This window comes from Sebastes fasciatus, chromosome 7, assembly GCF_043250625.1.
Source record: "Sebastes fasciatus isolate fSebFas1 chromosome 7, fSebFas1.pri, whole genome shotgun sequence".
Lineage (NCBI taxonomy): Eukaryota > Metazoa > Chordata > Actinopteri > Perciformes > Sebastidae > Sebastes > Sebastes fasciatus.
Window position 1 is genome coordinate 21,790,929 of NC_133801.1, and position 19,024 is coordinate 21,809,952.

The window sequence follows — 19,024 nt, forward strand, 5'->3', positions numbered from 1 at the left end:
GAATCCAGATAAAAAAATAGAGGTAAATAAATGTGAAAAATCTTGCTTCCAGGAAATTGTGTATACTGTGAGTCCCTTGGAGAAATTGGGGCTTGGGATAATGAGGACAATCTTCCCATCAACAAGTCATTTGATTTTTTTGCAGATTTGTTCTGTTTTTCCACAATCTCCGAGGTGGCCAAGGAGTGGCCATACTTTTACCTACCTCATCTAGTGTAAAAGCAGGTTTTGTTTATTCATCTCGTGAAATACAGTGTCTCACTTTAACAGCTGAAACCAGAAATTGGGTTATGAGGTACATTATATTTGACCTGGTAAAAACAAAAAGCACACACCTCTCCTTTCAGTAGCTTCTTATAAAACCATATTTTAAATGGTACGTGTTAGACTTCAACTCGTTTCCTTTAAACACCCAAGAGGAAAAGAGCAAATGGGAAAATCACATAAATTCCCATAAATATCCAAGTCAGCGGACGGTAAACTCCATCATTCTCATAACATGAACAAATAAACTCACCATCCGCAGAGGGCACCTGGTGCGAATGACGAACTGTCTTTCACATTGAAGAGCCATACATCACAATATGTGGTGGTTTTTTATAGACATCACTTAATTAGTTTAATTTGTGTGTGGTTGTCGCCCAGCTCACATATGAAAGCAGTCTCTCAAATCATGAAGCGAGTAGCCTGCATTCCAAAGTTTATGGAAGACAATTCCTTCTTTCCCCATATCTGTCTGGGTCATAACACACTGTGTAGACTGGCTCTGAACTTTGGAAAAAATGTGTTTTTTCTGAGATCTCAAAAATTGATTTATTGGAACATACACACTTGAGGACTAACCACTGACTTCCCCATTAAAATGCAGCTGTTAGCATATTGGACGCCACTTTAAATGAATTATTTCCTGTTTAATGATTGTGTTTAAAGCTGTCCTTCATACTCCAGCATCGGGAAGAGACTGTAGGAACGACTCTAGTACAGTATATTTTCTTCCGAATTTTTATCAGAAAACTTTTTATGAATTTTTTTGGTAAAATGAATTTACAAATATAAGTCTCTACCCCATTCCCACACAATGTAGTGGATTTAAAAGTGTAACTCTATTAACTACTACAATTTCATCTCATGGGACACAGAATCGGTTCCTTTATTTAATGTATTTTTTCAGTTTTTTCTTGTTTTCCTAGTTAATGTAGAATGATATAACCTCAGTAAAAGTCGCAGCAGTATTTATGAGGCCTCGCAAAAAGGAAGCTTTAGCCTTATTTTAAATGCGCGTCATTATAGGCGATCCACAATTGGTGCAATTTACTGAGAAATTGGTTCCAGTTGTTGCCCTTAAGGCACAGAGGGAGTATTTGTCTTAATGAACGCCCTTAAAAATGACTTAAGACTGCAGTGGTAAGAGAGCAAACAATGCTAAAGTAAATAGAAGACCATTTCACTAAGGACATTAATTCACCATCATTAATTTAAGTTTTAGTGTTACAGGTCATAGATTTCTATCTTTCCTTAAAATCTAACTTTGGAAACAGGAATTTTAAAATATATGTCACTGTTCCCCCTTTCTGTCTAAACATCCTCCCTTTTCTTTCTGTATAAATTGCAGGAGGGCAGTAAAGTCAGCACTCAATCACAAACAAAAATCAAAGGCTCCCCTGTGGGTCTTGCACATTGAAGAGCTGGTTAAAGAACTATTTTCACAGCTGGAGAGTTGAAACTGTGTGTGTCTGGAAGATTTCTACTACAGCCAGAGCCATAACCTCCTCCTGTAGGGTGAACTGGATAATCCTAATGACCTTCATTACAACAGCATTATAATAGCCTACTAGTATTAACAGCCAGTTCTGTGTATCTTCAACAGTGATGTTTCATATATATGATGCATGTCTAATTTAAACGATTATCAAATAGTACAATAAAACATTAAAAAGACATGAGCCATGTTTTCTTTTTAATGTCATTTTGTCTCCCATACTTCGATAAAGTAGATACTACAAATAGATAAACATATACTGTATTATTACAGATTAGCATAATGTATAACATTACTGTAAATTCTTGTGTACAACACAATAGATTGGTAGTGTGTGTTTTGACCAATGAACTGCACTGCAAATAGACATAAAGAAATCTGCTTTAAACTGTCATGAAAATATAAAAAGTATAATAAAGAAATAGGATGTGACAAAAGTACTGTATTGTCCATGCAGATACAGTATGTATCCAGTGTAAAACACGCCTCATATATTTTTTTAACAAATCTATTTTTCTTCCACTGCGAAATTCGATGAATTGCTCTCGAAAGACATTTTAATATACTCTGCCTGCTGTCTTTTTCATTTGGTGTCAAGACAAAGCAATGTGTAATGACAGCAACAACTTCTGGCCAATGTCTGAAGCGAATTAAAAGCCTCTCGGGACCCTTTTTTTTCTGTCACACAATTCTTTCTCCCTCTCTGTATGTGCTGTAATAGTATCATTATGTGCGGCCAGGAACGCCTGGTCAGAGAAATCACTTTAAGTTTGACTCTGGCCCTTTTTCGCTCCCATGAGGACCACCCCAAATGAAAACTACCTATGAATTTCCAGACCCCCGGTTCCAAAGTTACAATAACAACTTTCTTGCCCAAGGCTGGGTTTTCCAGTTAAAAAAAAACATGTTTTCCCTATAAAATGTCTGTTTCCTTTCTCTTCTTGTGCTATGTTTATTTTTTTCAATCCACGTTTGTCACTTTTTAAAATAATATTCCACAAGCCGTGATCCTCACAAATCCACATGTGAGAAAACATGCACTGTACCTCGCAGACACAAGAGTGTTCATTTTTACATTCGTATATGCCACCGTCCTCCCTCAGTCTTGTCTTTTTCTCACAATATATGTACATAGGTGACCTTTGAGTCTGTACCAAGGTGGTTCTTGGCCAGGCACTTGTATGTTCCAGAGTCTGAGGCTTTGGGCCTCTGAATGATAAGTGTGCCCTGAGGGTGGAGCAGTTCGCTACCCATGGGCCTGCCCTGTTCTGCCGCTGACAGAACTGAGCGATCGGGCAACTCCCAGGTGATCTCTGGCTTGGGGATCCCAATGGCGGCACAGTTAAGCTGGATAGGTGTCCCGGTTACTACCCTCACACTGGGAGGTGGCCCTGTTGTGATCCGTGGAGGGTAGGCAATGATAATAACGGGGACAGTGAGCACAGCCTCCCCAACATCGCTCCGAGCCCTGCAGATGTAGTTCCCTCGGTCGTGGAGAGTTGTACCCTGAACAACCAAAGTACCGTTCTCTAGTAACTGGTAGCGCCCGAGGACTTGAGGCCGAGTAAGAGTGTGGCCTCCAGGAATGGTCCAGTGGATTCGGGGTCTGGGATTCCCATCAGATAGACAATGAAGGAAGAGAGGTTCTCCAGACACGCTGCGTATGATGCCCCTAGGCCTCGTCAGGATGTAAGGCTTTTGCCCCACATCCAAAATGATCAGCTTCTCTATGTAGCCTATGAAGTTCTTGGCACCACAGCGGTACTTCCCAGCATCGTCTTTGCCAGTGTTGTGGATGACTAAAGTCCCATTGTTGGCTAGGTGTTGGCCACCAGTAAACCGTGTTCCATTAGGCAAAGTCCAAGTGATCTCCGGCATTGGGTATCCATCAGCAGAGCAGTTCAGAACTGTGGTTTTCCCAATCCGAGACACGATACGTTCATTGAAGGGGTTCTTGAAGATCGGCCTTCTGAGTTTACTGCTCACCTCCAGCTGCACCACCATTACTGCCTCTCCTCCATCATTCCTCGCCATGCAGATGAACTCGGCGGTATCAGTCGGCCGCACGTTACGAATCTCTAATGTCCCATTATGGTGGACATTAATCCTGCTGCCAAAGTATGGTGCTGGCAGAAAGATGTTATCAGGCATAATCCAAGTGATACTAGGCGTGGGATCACCCTCAGCCTTACAGTTTATTAATTTCCTGGTGTATTTAGCAGCTACATCTTTGATTACAGTCCTGTTCTGCCGGTAGCCATTGATCACTGGTGGATTCCCTTCTAGATCAAGCTTGTAGACTTTTCTATCTTCTCCAGCAGGGTTTCGAGCCATACAGACATACTCCCCAGCATCAATAAGCTTCACATCCCTGATATCCAAGGAGCCGTTGACGTGCATTAGGTAGCGTTCATTAGATGCCGCAATGATATCGTTGTTGGGCAGCATCCACAGGATCTTTGGTTTGGGCTCCCCAAGTGCTTCGCAGTCAAAGCGGATGTTCCCCTCTGGCTTCACCCTGGCATACGTCTGGTCGATTGGACGTATCCTGGGGGCAGCGGTCACCACAGTGATATGTAAATGCATCTCATCCTTGCCCACCTGGTTCTCAGCATAGCAGGTGTAGGCCCCTTCCTCTGACATACCAACCTGGAGAAGCATAACACATTGATGTAAATCTTTTGAAAAGGTTTTTTATGTTTCATGGAGGAAGATGACATGCCATTGCATACCTGGTTTAGGTAGAGAGTTCCATTGTCAAAAAGTGTATAGCGTCGTGCTCGTCCTCCTCCACTGCTTGCGTCAGACTGAAGAGCGCTGTTGACCACTGTACCATCTGGTAGACCCCAGGATATCTCTGGCTTTGGTGCTCCCGAGGCTTTGCAGTCGACCTTAAAGTCATTACCGTAGGGTACCTGCTTCTTTCCATAGAGCTTCGGCTCTATCTTGGCTGGCTTCATTGACACACTGACCTTCATTAGTTGGAGATCATCACCAATTTTGTTCCGTGCCACACAGAGATAGTCTCCAGCATCTTTATCAGTCACAGTGCTAACAATAAGAGTACCATTATCCAGGACCTGGATTCTGCTGCCCATCCTGGAAAAACACATGACAGAAAATTAGAGAGACTATTTAGAGGGAACAGAATCAAGCCTGATCACATATACAGTAAGTAATCACCATTCACTATCTACTAGGTAACTCATATAGTGGTATCTCTTTGTTTGTGTGTTGTTACCAACTTATCTTGAAAAACAATTACCTGATTTTTTGGTCACACATCACAGTCAGCAAACAATTTTTATATTACTGCATTAAAATAAAGGGAAACCATATAATAGAAAACTCAAATGAGAACATTATGGTTGCAAAGAAAATCTTCAAATGCTTAAAAATGAACACTAACAGCGGAAAACTGAACTATTTGCACCAAACAAACATGCACATAAACTCTATAGGGAGGTTGAAGAGACTAAAGATTTTATGAAGTGACCAGTAAACCGAGCCCAGGCCTTGGCGATGTATTGAAAAACACTAGCGCTGCATTGTCATGTATTTCTTAAAAATAACAAGCTTTCAGCATCTTTCCACAGCTGTTTTTTTTCTCTTGTTTCATGCCTAGAGGGAGGTCATATAAATTGTTAACAGATACAGTATATACCGCAAGCCACTATTCTTCAGGAACCCTCCTGTTTCTCTATTGGTGATTTATTTTTTAGCAAATATTTCCAGGGTCAGCGGTTGACTTTCGTGGTAACACTGAGAATATGCAGTATTTATGGAGATTGTTCTGTAGCACGAATCTGAACATTGACTTGATTATTTTGTACTTTTGGATAACCCAAACAGTCAATATAGGAAACCAAAAACTAGGAAATATGGAAACCCAACCTTCGAAATGCCAATCCATAGACTTTAGGTTCTTTGTGTATGAATGGGGACTTGTTACTAAATCCTGAAGTGAAGCACACGGTTCTTTTTGCAAGTTTAGCATGGCCTTAAAACTGTTAAGACAAGTTTTATCTGTTTTGTCAAAAATGTTAGCAATGTCTGTTTTAGCTTTTAATGATAAATTCGCTGTAAATGCTACCATCTATTCTTCAGTGCTGATGGGTTCATTTTTACCTGTGCCACTGGTCCACCACAGCTTTAGAGGGCAGCCTCCAGATGACCCTGGGTTTAGGGTATCCTGTAGCTGAACAGCTTAATCTCAACTGGTCCCCGAAGAACAACACTGTCATACGCTGGGACGTCTCCACTATTTGAGGTGCCGACTCTCGCCTCTCTACTGTCAGGGTCACCACCCTTCTCTCTGAGCCAGTAGAGCTGGTAGCAATACACTCATATTTGCCGCTGTCTGTTAGAGTCACATCCTCAATGTGGAGGGTTCCATTCCCGTGCACTGATATCCTTGTGTCACTGGCAGGTCTATTAGATTGTACCATTGACCCATCATGGAGGACCCAGTGGATAGTCGGCTGAGGGCTGCCTTGGCCGGTGCAGGGTAGCCACAAGTTTTGGCTTACAGCTGCTTTCACTTGCTGTCGTTTCTCCTCCACGATACCTGGTGGAGCTGCCACCACCTGCAGTCGGACTGTAGCAGTATCAGCTCCAGCTGGATTACTGGCGATGCATTTGTAATGACCTCTGTCATAAACGGACACCTGCTCAATGACCAGAGTCCCCTCAGCAGATACTGATACCCTTCCTTTCACTGCGTTTTGACCCCTGACCTGGGTTCGGTTGGCCAGGATCCAGGATATCATGGGTGTGGGCCGACCCTCCGCGTTACATTTCATCTCCACAGTGTTTCCAGCATGAGACTTTATCTCACGCATTTTTGGCTCCAGGATGCGTGAGGGGTAGGCCACCACAGAGAGGGTGACAATTAATTTATCTGATCCATGATCATTCTCAGCTAGACAGATGTACTGGCCACGGTCCTTGATGTTTGCATTCTGGATCGACAGCGTGCCATTGCTCAACACCTCAAACTTGCCCATCTTCCCCTTAACGGTAATGGTGCTTCCTGAAGGAGAGAGAAAGAGAATTTATTCTAAGAAACATTCAACTTAAAAACATGCTAAAACAGTATTTACAACATTACTGACGCAAATACGGATTCAAATGAACTTAAAAAGAAACAAATCCACTGTAGTGTTAGGGCGCTTTCACAAGCCACAGTCTGTTTGGCTAGTCTGAATCAGAGTTTGGTTTGTGTTCTATTTAGTCTGATTCGGTTTCATAGTGCGCATTTTAAGCGGACCAAATAAAAAAAAAATAAAAAATTTGCTGAGGGATGTGTACAAAGGAGCAGGGGCAACGTTTTTTCACTTTAAACCCTTCAATGATTTACTGTGCGCACGTATCCCTTCTCCTTCAGTTTATCTCATATGACTTTATAAACGTCACTATTTTTGTGGACTTTATTTAGCATATTTTGAATGTTCTCTTCGGCCCAGATGTCAAGCAAATACCAGATTTCTGCAGAAGTCCATATAAGTCTTCTCCCACTCATGTTAGCCTGTCATTTACCTGTGTCCATCTCAACAAATGCCTGCGTTTTGGGTCACTTCCTGCAATTGGGTTGGATTACGTTCTCACTGTAATCGAACCACACAAGGAAACGGTCTGAGACCACCTCTCGCAAACGGTCTCGGACAGGTTGTTTTGGTTTGCATTCACAACTGCCTAAACAAAGTGCGCCATGGGTTGAACCGCACCAGAGTTAGATTAAACTGGACTAAATCTTGGCTTGTGAAAGCGCCCTTACTTTAAGTTATTTCTTAAAACGCACTTCCCTCCCTATTGTGATTTGTATATACTTATTTACCATTTGTATTGTTTTTTTTGTTCGTTTTGCTGTTTTCTCATTGAAGAATGCAGTTTTTCCCGTGGTTTTTAAAAGATGTTAAACCCTACACCTGTGAACCTTTTCTACATATTTTGTTTTTCTAAATGATAACAATGAATGAAATTGTTTTTGTACCTGTGGTTGAGGAGAAGCGCTTCCAGGTTATAGCTGGCTGAGGGATTCCAACAGCCTCACATGGCAGGAAAGCGTCTGAGTTGGATAACACGGTGAAGCTGGCTGCATTGCCCCCAACTATCTTAGGCTTGCTTGTCATGACCTTTGTAGTGGGTTCAAAGCCAGCAATATTGGCATTTGTAGCGTCATTGCCAGTGACATGATCATAAACACTAGAGATGGCATTGTGTGTGTCTATGTTGTTGTAGGGGGTGTTGGTGTATTCCTGTTCATTCCTTACTGGTGGCCTATGAGTGCCGTGATTAGCGTTCCTCTGCGTTGGCGGTCTGATGTTGCTGTGGACTTTGGTCCGAGCTGTTGTGTAAGGCACTTTTGTGGTAACTGGCATGAATGTGGTGGTGGGGGTGAATGTGGTTGAAGGAATCAAAGGTGTCTTGGTTGTAGTATAGGCTGGTAAACTGCTAGATGTGCTCCAGTCAAATTCCTCATACAAGTCAGTGGAAACGACTACTGGAGTTCTGTCCTCATTCCTAGATGGTGTGTAAAAGGGCTTGTAGAGTGAAACAGTCCGCTGTGGTAGTGTGGTTGTCTCCATAGTTGTAGTTAAAGCCTCAATTGTGGTAGTAGGGTGTATTTTAGCAATTGCAGGTTTCTTGAAGGGTCTCCTGCCCCTAAAGGGCCTCTTTCTACGCCCTTGCCGTCCTCTTGTCCCACCAGGCCTCTGTCTGGTTACAAACCAACTATCAGGTAGTCCCCCAGACCCAGATGATGACGCTTCATCAGGATTTTCAGTTGAAGGCGGTTTGACAGTTGGTGGGGAAGGTAGAGTCTGTGATTCTGGTGGTGTTTCAGCAGTGGGGGCAGACTTGGAGTAATATGGTGTGATGGTAGTAGTCAGATGGTGAAAGCTGGGTCGCAGTGTTGTGAACTTAAAATCTGCAGAGGATGAATCTCCATAGTCATCATCTGATGAGCCCTCTTTAGTCCCTGTGTGTCTGGATGGGGACAGAGTCTCAGGTTCAGAAAGTGAGGTTGCAGTGGTGGTGGGCATAGCAGCAGGGGTGGTGGTTGGGGTGGCTGTTGTAGTTTCAGCTGTAGTTGAGGTTTTTTGGGTGATGGATGGCTTCCTGAGCCTGCCAAGTATCTTTTCCCTCTCTTTGCCTCCAAACAGCCTGTTCCATGGAATTCTTCCACGAATAACCTTCGAGGCGGTTGTAGTAGTGGTCGTGGTGGAGATTGATGGTTCTTTATTTGTGGTCAAAAGGGGATCAATCGTAGGGTCAAACTCCGGGGCATCAGCAGAGGTTATGTAGCCACTGGAAACCTCTTGTCTAGACTCAGTATGGGTGAAGGGGGCATTTGAAGTAATATAATAGTTTGTGGTAGAGGCTGCAGGTTTTTGTGTAGCGGCAGGTCTCTCTGTTCTGCGTAAAGATGAACTGGAGGAAGCTGTTGGTGTGACCACCTGCAGATCCGTGGTTGCTGTCTTCCTTTTGTCTTTATCCCAGTCACAGTCTGAGGGGAAAAATAAAGAAAAAAAGGAAACATAGATATGCAAAATACCACACAGTAAACAATGACGCAAAAATAAAACAATTTGCTTACCTGTGGTTAGTTCAACTCTATAAGGCACCGTGGCATTCCCTTCCTTCTTCGATGAGGGCTGTTTCAGTTTATTAATGAAGGACTGTATGTCAGTGATCCTGTTGGGTTTAATGATTCTCCTGCGGCCTTGGAAGGTCCTCCTACGCCCCCCTCCTCTGCTGTTCTTGTTTGGGATGATTTGGATTTGCTGCCGGGAGATGATAGTGGATCCTGCGGGCAGACGGGGGGATTTGATGGTTTGGGTAGTGTGGAAGGTTATCTCATCTTGCTGTCTTTCCGTGGTGGTGACGGCTGTGAACGTTGTCCGGCTTTCTGGGTCTGTGGACGTGTGAACGACTAGCTCGACTGGGCCTGGGCCGTCCCTCATTGGGGTGACATGAGGGTCTGTGGTGAATGATAGCCATCCCCCGGTGGATGTCTCTGGCTCTGCGGGATGTTCTCCTGAGAACTGGAGCTGAGTTTCTTGTGATGTGTCTGTCACAGTAAGTTGGAGAGTGACCGGGCGCCTGTTTGGCTTGGTAGTTCTTTCCAGGGCATAAAAATCAGTGGTCTCATCAAAACTAGAAAAGCCTGCATTGGGTGAAATTGTGTGATATGGTGTTGCTGCATCACTTTGACTTTCCCTCCTTTCTGTTGGATGTTGTGTGAATGTAGACTTGATTGGTGTAGAATCTGACTGCATATATGACTCTGTTGTTGGTATGTCATGATTGCTGACTGTGGTTTCCATTGTTGCTACATTACTACCCTGACCTGTCTGAGTGGTGGTTAGTCTACCTTTCTGAGGATTGTCTGTGGTTGGTTTGACTATTCTTGGCACAATGATGAGGTGATCTTCACTATGAGCCTCACCAGAGCCAATTTCATCATCACCAGAAAGACCAGTGTTTGAGTCTTCATATTTTACCCCCTCTTTCTCTGTGCCAGTCTTTATTCTTGACCCACCTTGAGCCTTTTTCATAAATTCAGCAAATTGCCGTGGGTCCACTTTCCTGGAAGCTTTATCAAACACCCTACTACTCCAGATGCGTCTGTTGCTGTTTTTCCCCCTCCTTCTCTGTTCCGATCTACCTCCACCACCTCCTCTATCCTGTGACCTGAGTCTGGGGTAAGGTCGATCTGAGGTTTTGGTCCTGGATTCTTGACTGGTTTTGTCAGAGGGACTGGAAGAGGGGATCTCATTGAGGGTGTTTTCAGTCAAGCTAGGGTCGACCTTGTCCTCTATTTCTACCCGTGAGCCCTCACTGTCCAAAACTGTCACCTTTTCAGATGTTTCTCCAATCACTGTCACCTGCGACACGAGCAGATCAGCTCCCAGGTGATTAGAAACCAAACACCTGTAAAATCCTCTGTCCCTCGCTGTGAGACCCTGAATCAGTAAGGTTCCATTCTCGTACACGTTCCTGTTCCCGTGAGACTTGTCCAGCACTGAGTGATCAGGGAGAACCCACTGGACCGAGGCCTCAGGACTCCCTGAGGAGCTACAGTCAAGAACCAGATTTCCACCCAGTGGCCGTGAGAGTTGGACGCCGTTGACCTCAGCTTCTTCCACATCCGGGGACAGAATCGTCACTCGAAAGACGAGGACATCTGCATCCAGGTAGTTTGTGGCGATGCACCGGTAGAGGCCGGTGTCTGAAGCATCTGCACCCCGTAGAGTGAGCTTCCCGTCAGCTGTGATTATGATCCTCCTGTCCTCACTGGAATAAGGAGCTCTGACCTTACTTCCATCTGGTAAAATCCACTCCAACAAAGGCTTTGGCTCACCCTGGATTTGACAGTTCAATTGCGCCACACCACCTACGTAAAAAAAATTAAAAATGATTACAGTAATTGTCATCAGTAGATTTTCATGCATCAGTTTAATTATAGGTACATTAGACTGAAGTGAAGATAAAATCAGCAATTATGTATTAATCTCTAACCTGTAATTACAGCGTGCTCAGTCTTGGTTTGATTATCTCGCTTGATCATGGTCCAGGAATAGTGGTCCCTCTTAGGTGATGTATTTTCCACACGTAGGTTGACTGCAGACTGGTACTTAATGTGCAGAGTGGAGAAAGTGGTAGAAGTGCGGTCCAGCTGGAAGCTCACCTCTCCCTGCATCAGCCATGCAGGGGAGGCTTTAATGTCAGTTTCAATGTTTGTGTGAATTCCTTCCTCTGCCTCCTTTGTTTTTATCTGACTATACCTGTACACCATTTCTGGGCTTCTGGCCAGCATTACGCCTCTCTCAAGTGTCATGGGAGAATCACTGTAGGTGGCCAGGATCTGCCACAGCTGCTGTATGTGTTCATGGTCAATGTTACACACCAAATATGTAATTATGCCAGCGGTAAGCACAGTGACATTGTTTCCCTCCTCGGCCTCCTCCAAGGTTTGTGTCAGGTTCTCGAAAGCAGAGGGCCTCTGGACAGTGCAGGATAGGCTGGCATCATTGTGAAACTGGTCGGTCAGGTTCATTTGTATGGAGCCCAATGGGGCAATGAAGTCTTTGGCGGAAACTGGAGTAAAGTCCCCCTCATCAAGGCTGATGTTTTTCTGCTTTAGATGAGGTTGGATCCAGGGTTTGGTGCAAGTGAAGCCATCACCGGGGAGGAGGGATAGAGGTCTGTTGTGGTGAGGGGCAGGATTTTCACAAACAGGACACAGCTGGCCTCTCGGATATCTCCTGTCTCGCTTGCATTTCAGCACACCTGGAAACATTTAAATCGAGTGATGATGCGTTTAGTTGTTCGCATGTAAGAAAAGATCATTTACAGTTTCCCCACTATGGGCCTGCCAAACCAAAACTGATCTAGTTTTACTTTAGCCAAGTCATAAATGGTGTAACTAGTGTTCCTCTGACGCTTTAGTGTTTTCTGTAGCCCTCATGATGAGAAGATGTCATGATTTCTGCCTCCAGTGATGTCTCTCTGCAAAGATTTATATGTTTCCCTTGGATATGCCTTTCTAGCTTTGGATACAATTCCATCCACGAAAAGCATACCACTTTAAGTGTGAGTAGAATAACTTATTAAACAGATGTATCTTGTGGTACATGTTCACAGGCTCCGTCCTTTCAATGCTTCCCATTCATTGTCTATGAAAGCAGCCGCGCAATGCATTCTGAAAGCGTGGCGGTGCGTTTTGAGAGATGGGGCGTCACGTTGGCCGCTTCTCCTTTGCATAAAGTTGACGTAAAGGGTACTTTACGCAAACGACGCGACTCGCCACCTCTGAAAACTCCCGAGAAACTTTTAAACTAAGTGTTGCCGATCTAAAATAAAGACAGATTCAGCAACTGCATGGCTTATTTCTCACATAAAATGTTTTCAGAAACACATTTCGGTGAACTATTTTTGTGATATAAGAGAAGAAAGTTTCCAAATGAGCCACCATGTTGGTTCTGGTTTGAAAGCTGGGAGCAGCAGCTCACGAGGGAAAGCGTTCTTCCAATCAGGTGCAGAGTGCCTTGGGTCTAGTGATAGCCCATCAAGCGTCCAATACTGGAAAGCCAGGTGATCCCTCGCAATAAAAAACGCCCCTGTGAACATGTACCATTAAAGCTACTAGTAAATGTAGCTACACCTCTATAAATGCTTTCAGACTGCTCCAAAGCAAACACACACTCCTCACCTGTGTTCCTCTGTGCCCACCCCGAGAACCACTTCATACGACAATCACACGTCCACGGGTTGCCATGAAGGAAGAGGTTCTCTAACTGGCTGCAGCCTGAGAAGATATCTTCGGGCAGAGTGGTGAGGAGGTTTTCCGACAGGTGAATGTTTCTCACGGAGGACACTTTGAACACCTGGCTGTGTCTCAGTGTGATGAATGTGTCTGGGTGGAGCTGCTGGAGGCGGTTCCCCTCCAGATGGACCAACTGCAGTTTGGTCAGGCCGTAGAAAGCATCCGGGCTGATAAAGTCAATGTGGTTGTGGTCCATGTGGAGTCTCAGCAGACTGTCCAGGCCTTTGAATGTCTCTTTCTTGATTTCCTTTACTTTATTAAAAGACATCTTCAGGACCTGTGAGAACGTGATTGAAAATTTGGAGATGTTTATCAAAAAGAATGTTGACTTACGACTATTATATTAACACCCAACAGCACATTATTGAGAGATACATTGAAATGTTGTCTAGACAGCAGAAAATGTGTTTATTTAGTCTGGAAAAGTGCAAGCAATAAGTTATTTGAGAGCATACTTAATACAAAATAAATACAAGTGGAATACAATCCACTATGAAAGCCGCATAATAATGCTCTCTTTGTGAAGCTTGGTGTTTTTTGTGAAGACTGTGCCAGAGAGGAGTTAAATTAGCTCTCACATTTCTGTGGTCTGAAGCTTGTGGTGCTGATGTACTGGACTACGTAATACTGTACTGATATTTTGATTATTTTGGAAGTAACATTGTATATTCATGATGTTTGTGTCTCATCATGTACAAGGACTAAACCATAGGATACTGGCATGCTTTTCACAATACTGTATGCTTTTGATGTACAGCGAACTTGTATTCCAATATTACAAGAAAGGCTGTAATCTGTTCACAAGAGACTGACAAACACGTGATTATACCTGTAAGGACTTGAGGTCTTGGAAGGCTCTGTCGTCAATACTGTGGATGGCGTTGCTATGCAGCATCAACAACTCTATGTTCTCAAGTCCTAAAAGATCGTTTTCTCTCAAGGCAGTTATACTGTTGTACCTAAAAGCAGAGAAATGAAAAGCAGACTTCAGTTTATAATCTCAAATGTATCTATATATATTACTATTTTATGGACATTAATGAATAATGAAAATAGTCAAATTTTAAGCCCTGCACACCCATGTGTTTTGTATTACTTTTCCAGATTAGACCTCTGCTCATGTTGAAGATGTGAGAGTTATGCTGGTACAGGAAGGATGATATTATGGTAATGCATGTTCTTACAAGAAGTATTAACGAGTTTAAGCTGACCTGCCTTGACAGGTGAAAAATGTTTGGGTGATGTCAATATAAGCTGAGGTAGGTGAGACTGGAGCAAATATGATTCAAAAAATTAATTTTTCTAAAACGGTTGCTATATTCTAACAGTAGTGCAGGTAATCTGAAAAAAATCATGTGCCCCTGTGTCCTCCGGTGTCATCCGGTGCTCCTAATGGCATCTGCAAGATTTCACAGACCGAGGAAAACAACCAATCAGAGCCGAGCTGGAGCCTGCCATCCTTGAGCAGCTGTCAGTCACTCGTGAACTCCGATCAAACGGTCAAACTAGGCAGCGCTGATCAAATATGAGTCAATTTTCTGTAACTGTAATGCTTATTTCTCCCCTCAAATGTTTTCAGAAAGATCTTGTAGTGTACTGTTTAGCTGTAAAATGAGAACGTTTGTGACCCGGCAGCCATGTTGAGATCTGTTGAGGAAATACCAAGCACCGCCCACCAGCCGGAGCAAGCTTTCTAATTTTACAGTTAAACAGTACACTACAAGATGTTTTTAAAACACTTTATAAGAGAAATAGACATTACAGTAACAGAATATTGATTCATATTTGATCAACGCTGCCTGCTTTGACCTTTGATCGGATTTCGCGAGTGATTGACAGCTGCCTCCTTTGAATGAACAGCCAATAGGAAAGCTCACTCTCTGAAATGACCTGTGATTGGCCAAAGTCTTCTGTCACAGGCTAGAGTTTTTAAAGACTGAAAACAGAGTCATGAGGAGGTGCAGAAGTCTAATTTTCTCTCAGAATTACAATATGCTGAAAGGTTATTATGGCATTTTTGCCCATTGATGCCAAAAAGATTCTATTGTATATATATATATATAACATTGAATATACTTGTTTTTACTACCAACCAGTGATGTTATAGCTTTGTTAGTTTAAACTCTGAAAATGCAGTAGCTAACTGTGTCTTTGTAATATTATTCCTGTTTATACAGTCAGTGGTTTAAATCAATCAATGCAATTATCGTTTGTCTTCCCCCAGAGAGTATCTGCAGTTCTCCAAGCTGTCAAAAGCCGGAGAGAAAGCGAAAGCTCACCCGAGGTTAATTCTTTCCACAGCTGGCTGGATGTGGTCAGGTACTGCGGTCAGGTATCTGAAGGTGCAGTGCACTTCAGTGGGAACGTGGCAGACGCATGATTTGGGGCAGTCACCGCTCGTCGGCTGCACAGCAGCCAAGAACAACAGAGTCTTCAGCAGCCACCTCCTCAGGTATGAGGTGCTGCAGCCACACACACTCATTGTGCACGGACAAGAGGGGCTAGACTTTATCCTGAACCATTAATGAAACCCACCTGGAAAGAGAAGCACAGAGTTAAAGAGAACTTACTCCAAATATCACTACCAATGATTAGATAAATACATAGATAGATAGATAGATAGATAGATAGATAGATAGACAGATAGACAGAGAAAGACAGACAGATATATAGATAGATAGATAGATAGATAGATAGATAGATAGATAGATAGATAGAAAGATAGAAATATAGATGATAGATAGATAGATAGATAGATAGATAGATAGAAAGATAGAAAGATAGATGATAGATAGATAGATAGATAGATAGACAGAGAAAGACAGACAGATATATAGATATATAGATAGATAGATAGATAGATAGATAGATAGATAGATAGAAAGATAGAAAGATAGATGATAGATAGATAGATAGATAGATAGATAGATTATTTTTTTCTAAAAATGTCCATCATGTCACACTCAACCGTTTCCAGTTTGTATTCCTATTTAGTTTTAATAAATTAATTTATATATTATTATTCATACGTACAGAGGAGGTATTTTGAGTAAGAGCACACATAGTTAGAATAGTAATAAAGTCATAAAAAACATAAACATGTCACATGCAAAATCTTATGCAAAGAAACATAAACATTCTCTGTCTAGGCTTTATACAATTGTAATATCAGGAAAAAAAAAAAAAATGTGAATCACCTACGGTTTCCTTCACCGCACTTAAACCGCTGTAGAAAACGGAACTGCTGCACTTGTAGTAATGTCAATCCCAATGTCAATCCCAATGAAAGAGTAAAAGGTCCTCATTCACTTTCAGTAGTTGTCCAGTGTGATTCTTCAGATGAGTGCACTGTGTGTGAGCCGCAGAGGGACGGGAGTCATTTCTGTGTGAGCTCCTGCAGCTGAGAGCACACATGGTCTCCTCCGCCCCCCTGTACTCTGCTGTAATGTAATCCTAGAGTAACTACTGCAACCTGGAAAAACTCTGCTGGAAATACCCCACATCTGATAAACACCTTCCAGACTTCCTCAACTGAATTGCTAGGGACAATATTAATTGCAATAATATGTGATTTATGGAATGTGATTAGGTTTTGGAAGTAGGTCACCAAATTGTTTTCCACAGAAGCACTTCTTTGAAGAATTGAAATGCTTCCCTGATGTGATTTATGATCGACTTTGGCTCTCTATCATAATAATATGCATGATTAAAATTGGACATGGTATAACATAACATGTGTGTGACATGTGCCCCGAGATTGTCTACGCCACAAAACTCTTTGTGTCAGATGAAAGCACCGTTCAGTCATTATGGTCAAGGACAAAATGTGTAACTGATTAGCTCAATAAGCATTTTACTTTCTTCTTCCCCACAAAAATGGGACATTTAAATCCCTTTGTTTGTATTTGTGTGTTCCGCTTATGATAAAAACCACAAAACAACCATTGTTCCAGGCATGTGGGGGCCAGTTTCTTTTGTTTTTGTCTCTATCCAAAATCCAATGCTTTTGACTAGTTTGTTGAAATTCAAGAGTCCCTCTGTGCCCACAAATCAGCATATTTAGAGGTGAAGACTTTTCCTTCAAATGCTACTAGTGTTAGTGTTAGTGGTACAACTGTATCAGATATGTTAGAGGACAAGTCTGTCTTTTTTTTTACTTTTAGGTCCAAGACTTTTAAGTTAAATTGTATAAATAATGGTGAATTCACAGCTAAAAAAGTGAAACAAAAACATGTGTTAGACGTAAATTCTTTTGATATTGTGTCATGTAGCACCCTGAAGTCCTAAATGTGTAGGTACAATTTTAAAATTAGAACAACTGACTGACCTCCAGGTTAAAGTCTGCGTGTCGTCTATTTGCGGGTGACTCACTGTGGCTGTCGCCAGCGACGTTTCTGAGTCATTCGCTTGTAAACACTTTTTAAATCATACAATGTGTGTCTCTGGCCTCCAAATACTACGCTCCTTCTCAGAAAGCTGCTGGTTCACCACATTCCGCATCCACACCATAAAACATCAACAAACCCACACACGCTTTGGACACTAATGCATGCACACAGAGAATCACAACCACACGCACACACAGACACAGTTGCACATACAGTATATGCACATCTGTAGAGTTGTGATTATTATATCTTTAGTAACAAAGAGGATTGTTAATGACTACAGTATTTGAGTCATATTCAAAACCACAGTGCAATAAGCAAAGAGATTAGAACTTCATTCCAAATGTGTTGGTGGACTAATAATGTGCATGGAATGAGGGTTTACGGGGATCCCTTTCATCACTTACTCCAAGTCACTGGCTTGTTTACTTGAACATCTGGACAACACACCAACACATGTGGACAACAACACCTTTTCTCTTCTCTTCTCTTCTCTTCTCTTCTCTTCCTCACTGACACCTAAATCCGATGTTTTCCTTCGATATGTCTTGTTTCTCACCCAGAAACCAAGAAGTATAATTGGTTCGCTCTAGCTGTTGTTACTCTTAAAGCAGCAGTAGGTAGGTTCACTGGCGAACTCCAATCAAACGGTCAAACTAGGCAGCACTGATCAAATATGATTCAATATTCTGTAATACCTATTTCTTGTCTCAAAACGAGAAAGTTTGCGACCCAGCAGCCATGTTGAGATCAGCTGAGGAAATACCAAGCACCGCCTACCAGCCGGAGCAAACTTTCTCATTTTGCAGCTAAACAGTACACTACAAGATGTTTCTGTTAACATTTGAGGTCAGACATAGGCATTACAGTTACAGAATATTGCTTAATATTTTATCAGCGCGGCCTAGTTTGACCGTTTGATTGGAGTTTGCGAGTGATTTGACAGCTGCCTCTGTTGAATGAACAGCCAATAGGAACGCTCTCTCTCTGAAATGACCTGTGATTGACCCAAGTCTCCCGTCACGGGCTAGATTTTTTTAAAGCCTGAAAACAGAGCCATGAGGAGGTGCATACGTCTAGTTTTCTCTCAGAGCACTTGAATTACAATATGCTGAAAGATTATTATGGAATCTTTGACCAATGATGCCAAAAACATTCTTCCTACTGCAGGTTTAATGAAGAGTAATGCTTCAGTCACCTTAAGACATTCTCTTAAGTGTGTTACACTTAATTTACCAACTGTGATGAAAGAGGAATATTAATTCTATATTGTCAGAGGCTCGTTGACAGCCACACATGTGATTCACTAACTTTCATAACAATTGATGTTTCTGATGATTCTCTATTCTCCTCTCCGAGATAATCTTAATACCAACAAGACTTAATTCAATTATGCAGGATTTCACGCTTGTTACTAAACCCCAATCAAAGTGGATTTGTTCTGCTAATAGAGCGTATTTTTTCTCCTTGGGAGGCACATAATAGAGTTAATTATGTCTTGTCATTATTATAACGGTAGAGTTAAACCTCTTCTTAAAGATGGCAGAC

At 42.4% G+C, this 19,024-nt stretch overlaps 1 protein-coding gene across 2 annotated transcripts; it reads right to left on the reverse strand.

Annotated features, from left to right (window-relative positions):
• Positions 1 to 1,944: 1,944 nt before the first annotated feature.
• igsf10 (immunoglobulin superfamily, member 10) lies at positions 1,945 to 16,508 on the reverse strand. Of its 2 annotated transcripts, none has more exons than XM_074642247.1 (10): positions 16,290 to 16,508; positions 15,368 to 15,623; positions 13,918 to 14,047; positions 12,975 to 13,365; positions 11,282 to 12,052; positions 9,357 to 11,156; positions 7,752 to 9,266; positions 5,888 to 6,791; positions 4,492 to 4,858; positions 1,945 to 4,408 (listed from the first exon to the last, which is right to left on the reverse strand). In XM_074642247.1, exons 2-10 carry the CDS (start codon positions 15,568 to 15,570, stop codon positions 2,876 to 2,878), a joined length of 7,614 nt encoding a protein of 2,537 aa, XP_074498348.1. In that variant the 5' UTR covers positions 15,571 to 15,623; positions 16,290 to 16,508; the 3' UTR covers positions 1,945 to 2,875. The 2 variants fall into 2 exon arrangements, with proteins under 2 accessions (XP_074498348.1, XP_074498347.1); XM_074642246.1 differs by having other exon boundaries at positions 16,286 to 16,508.
• Between the last annotated feature and the right edge of the window lie 2,516 nt (positions 16,509 to 19,024).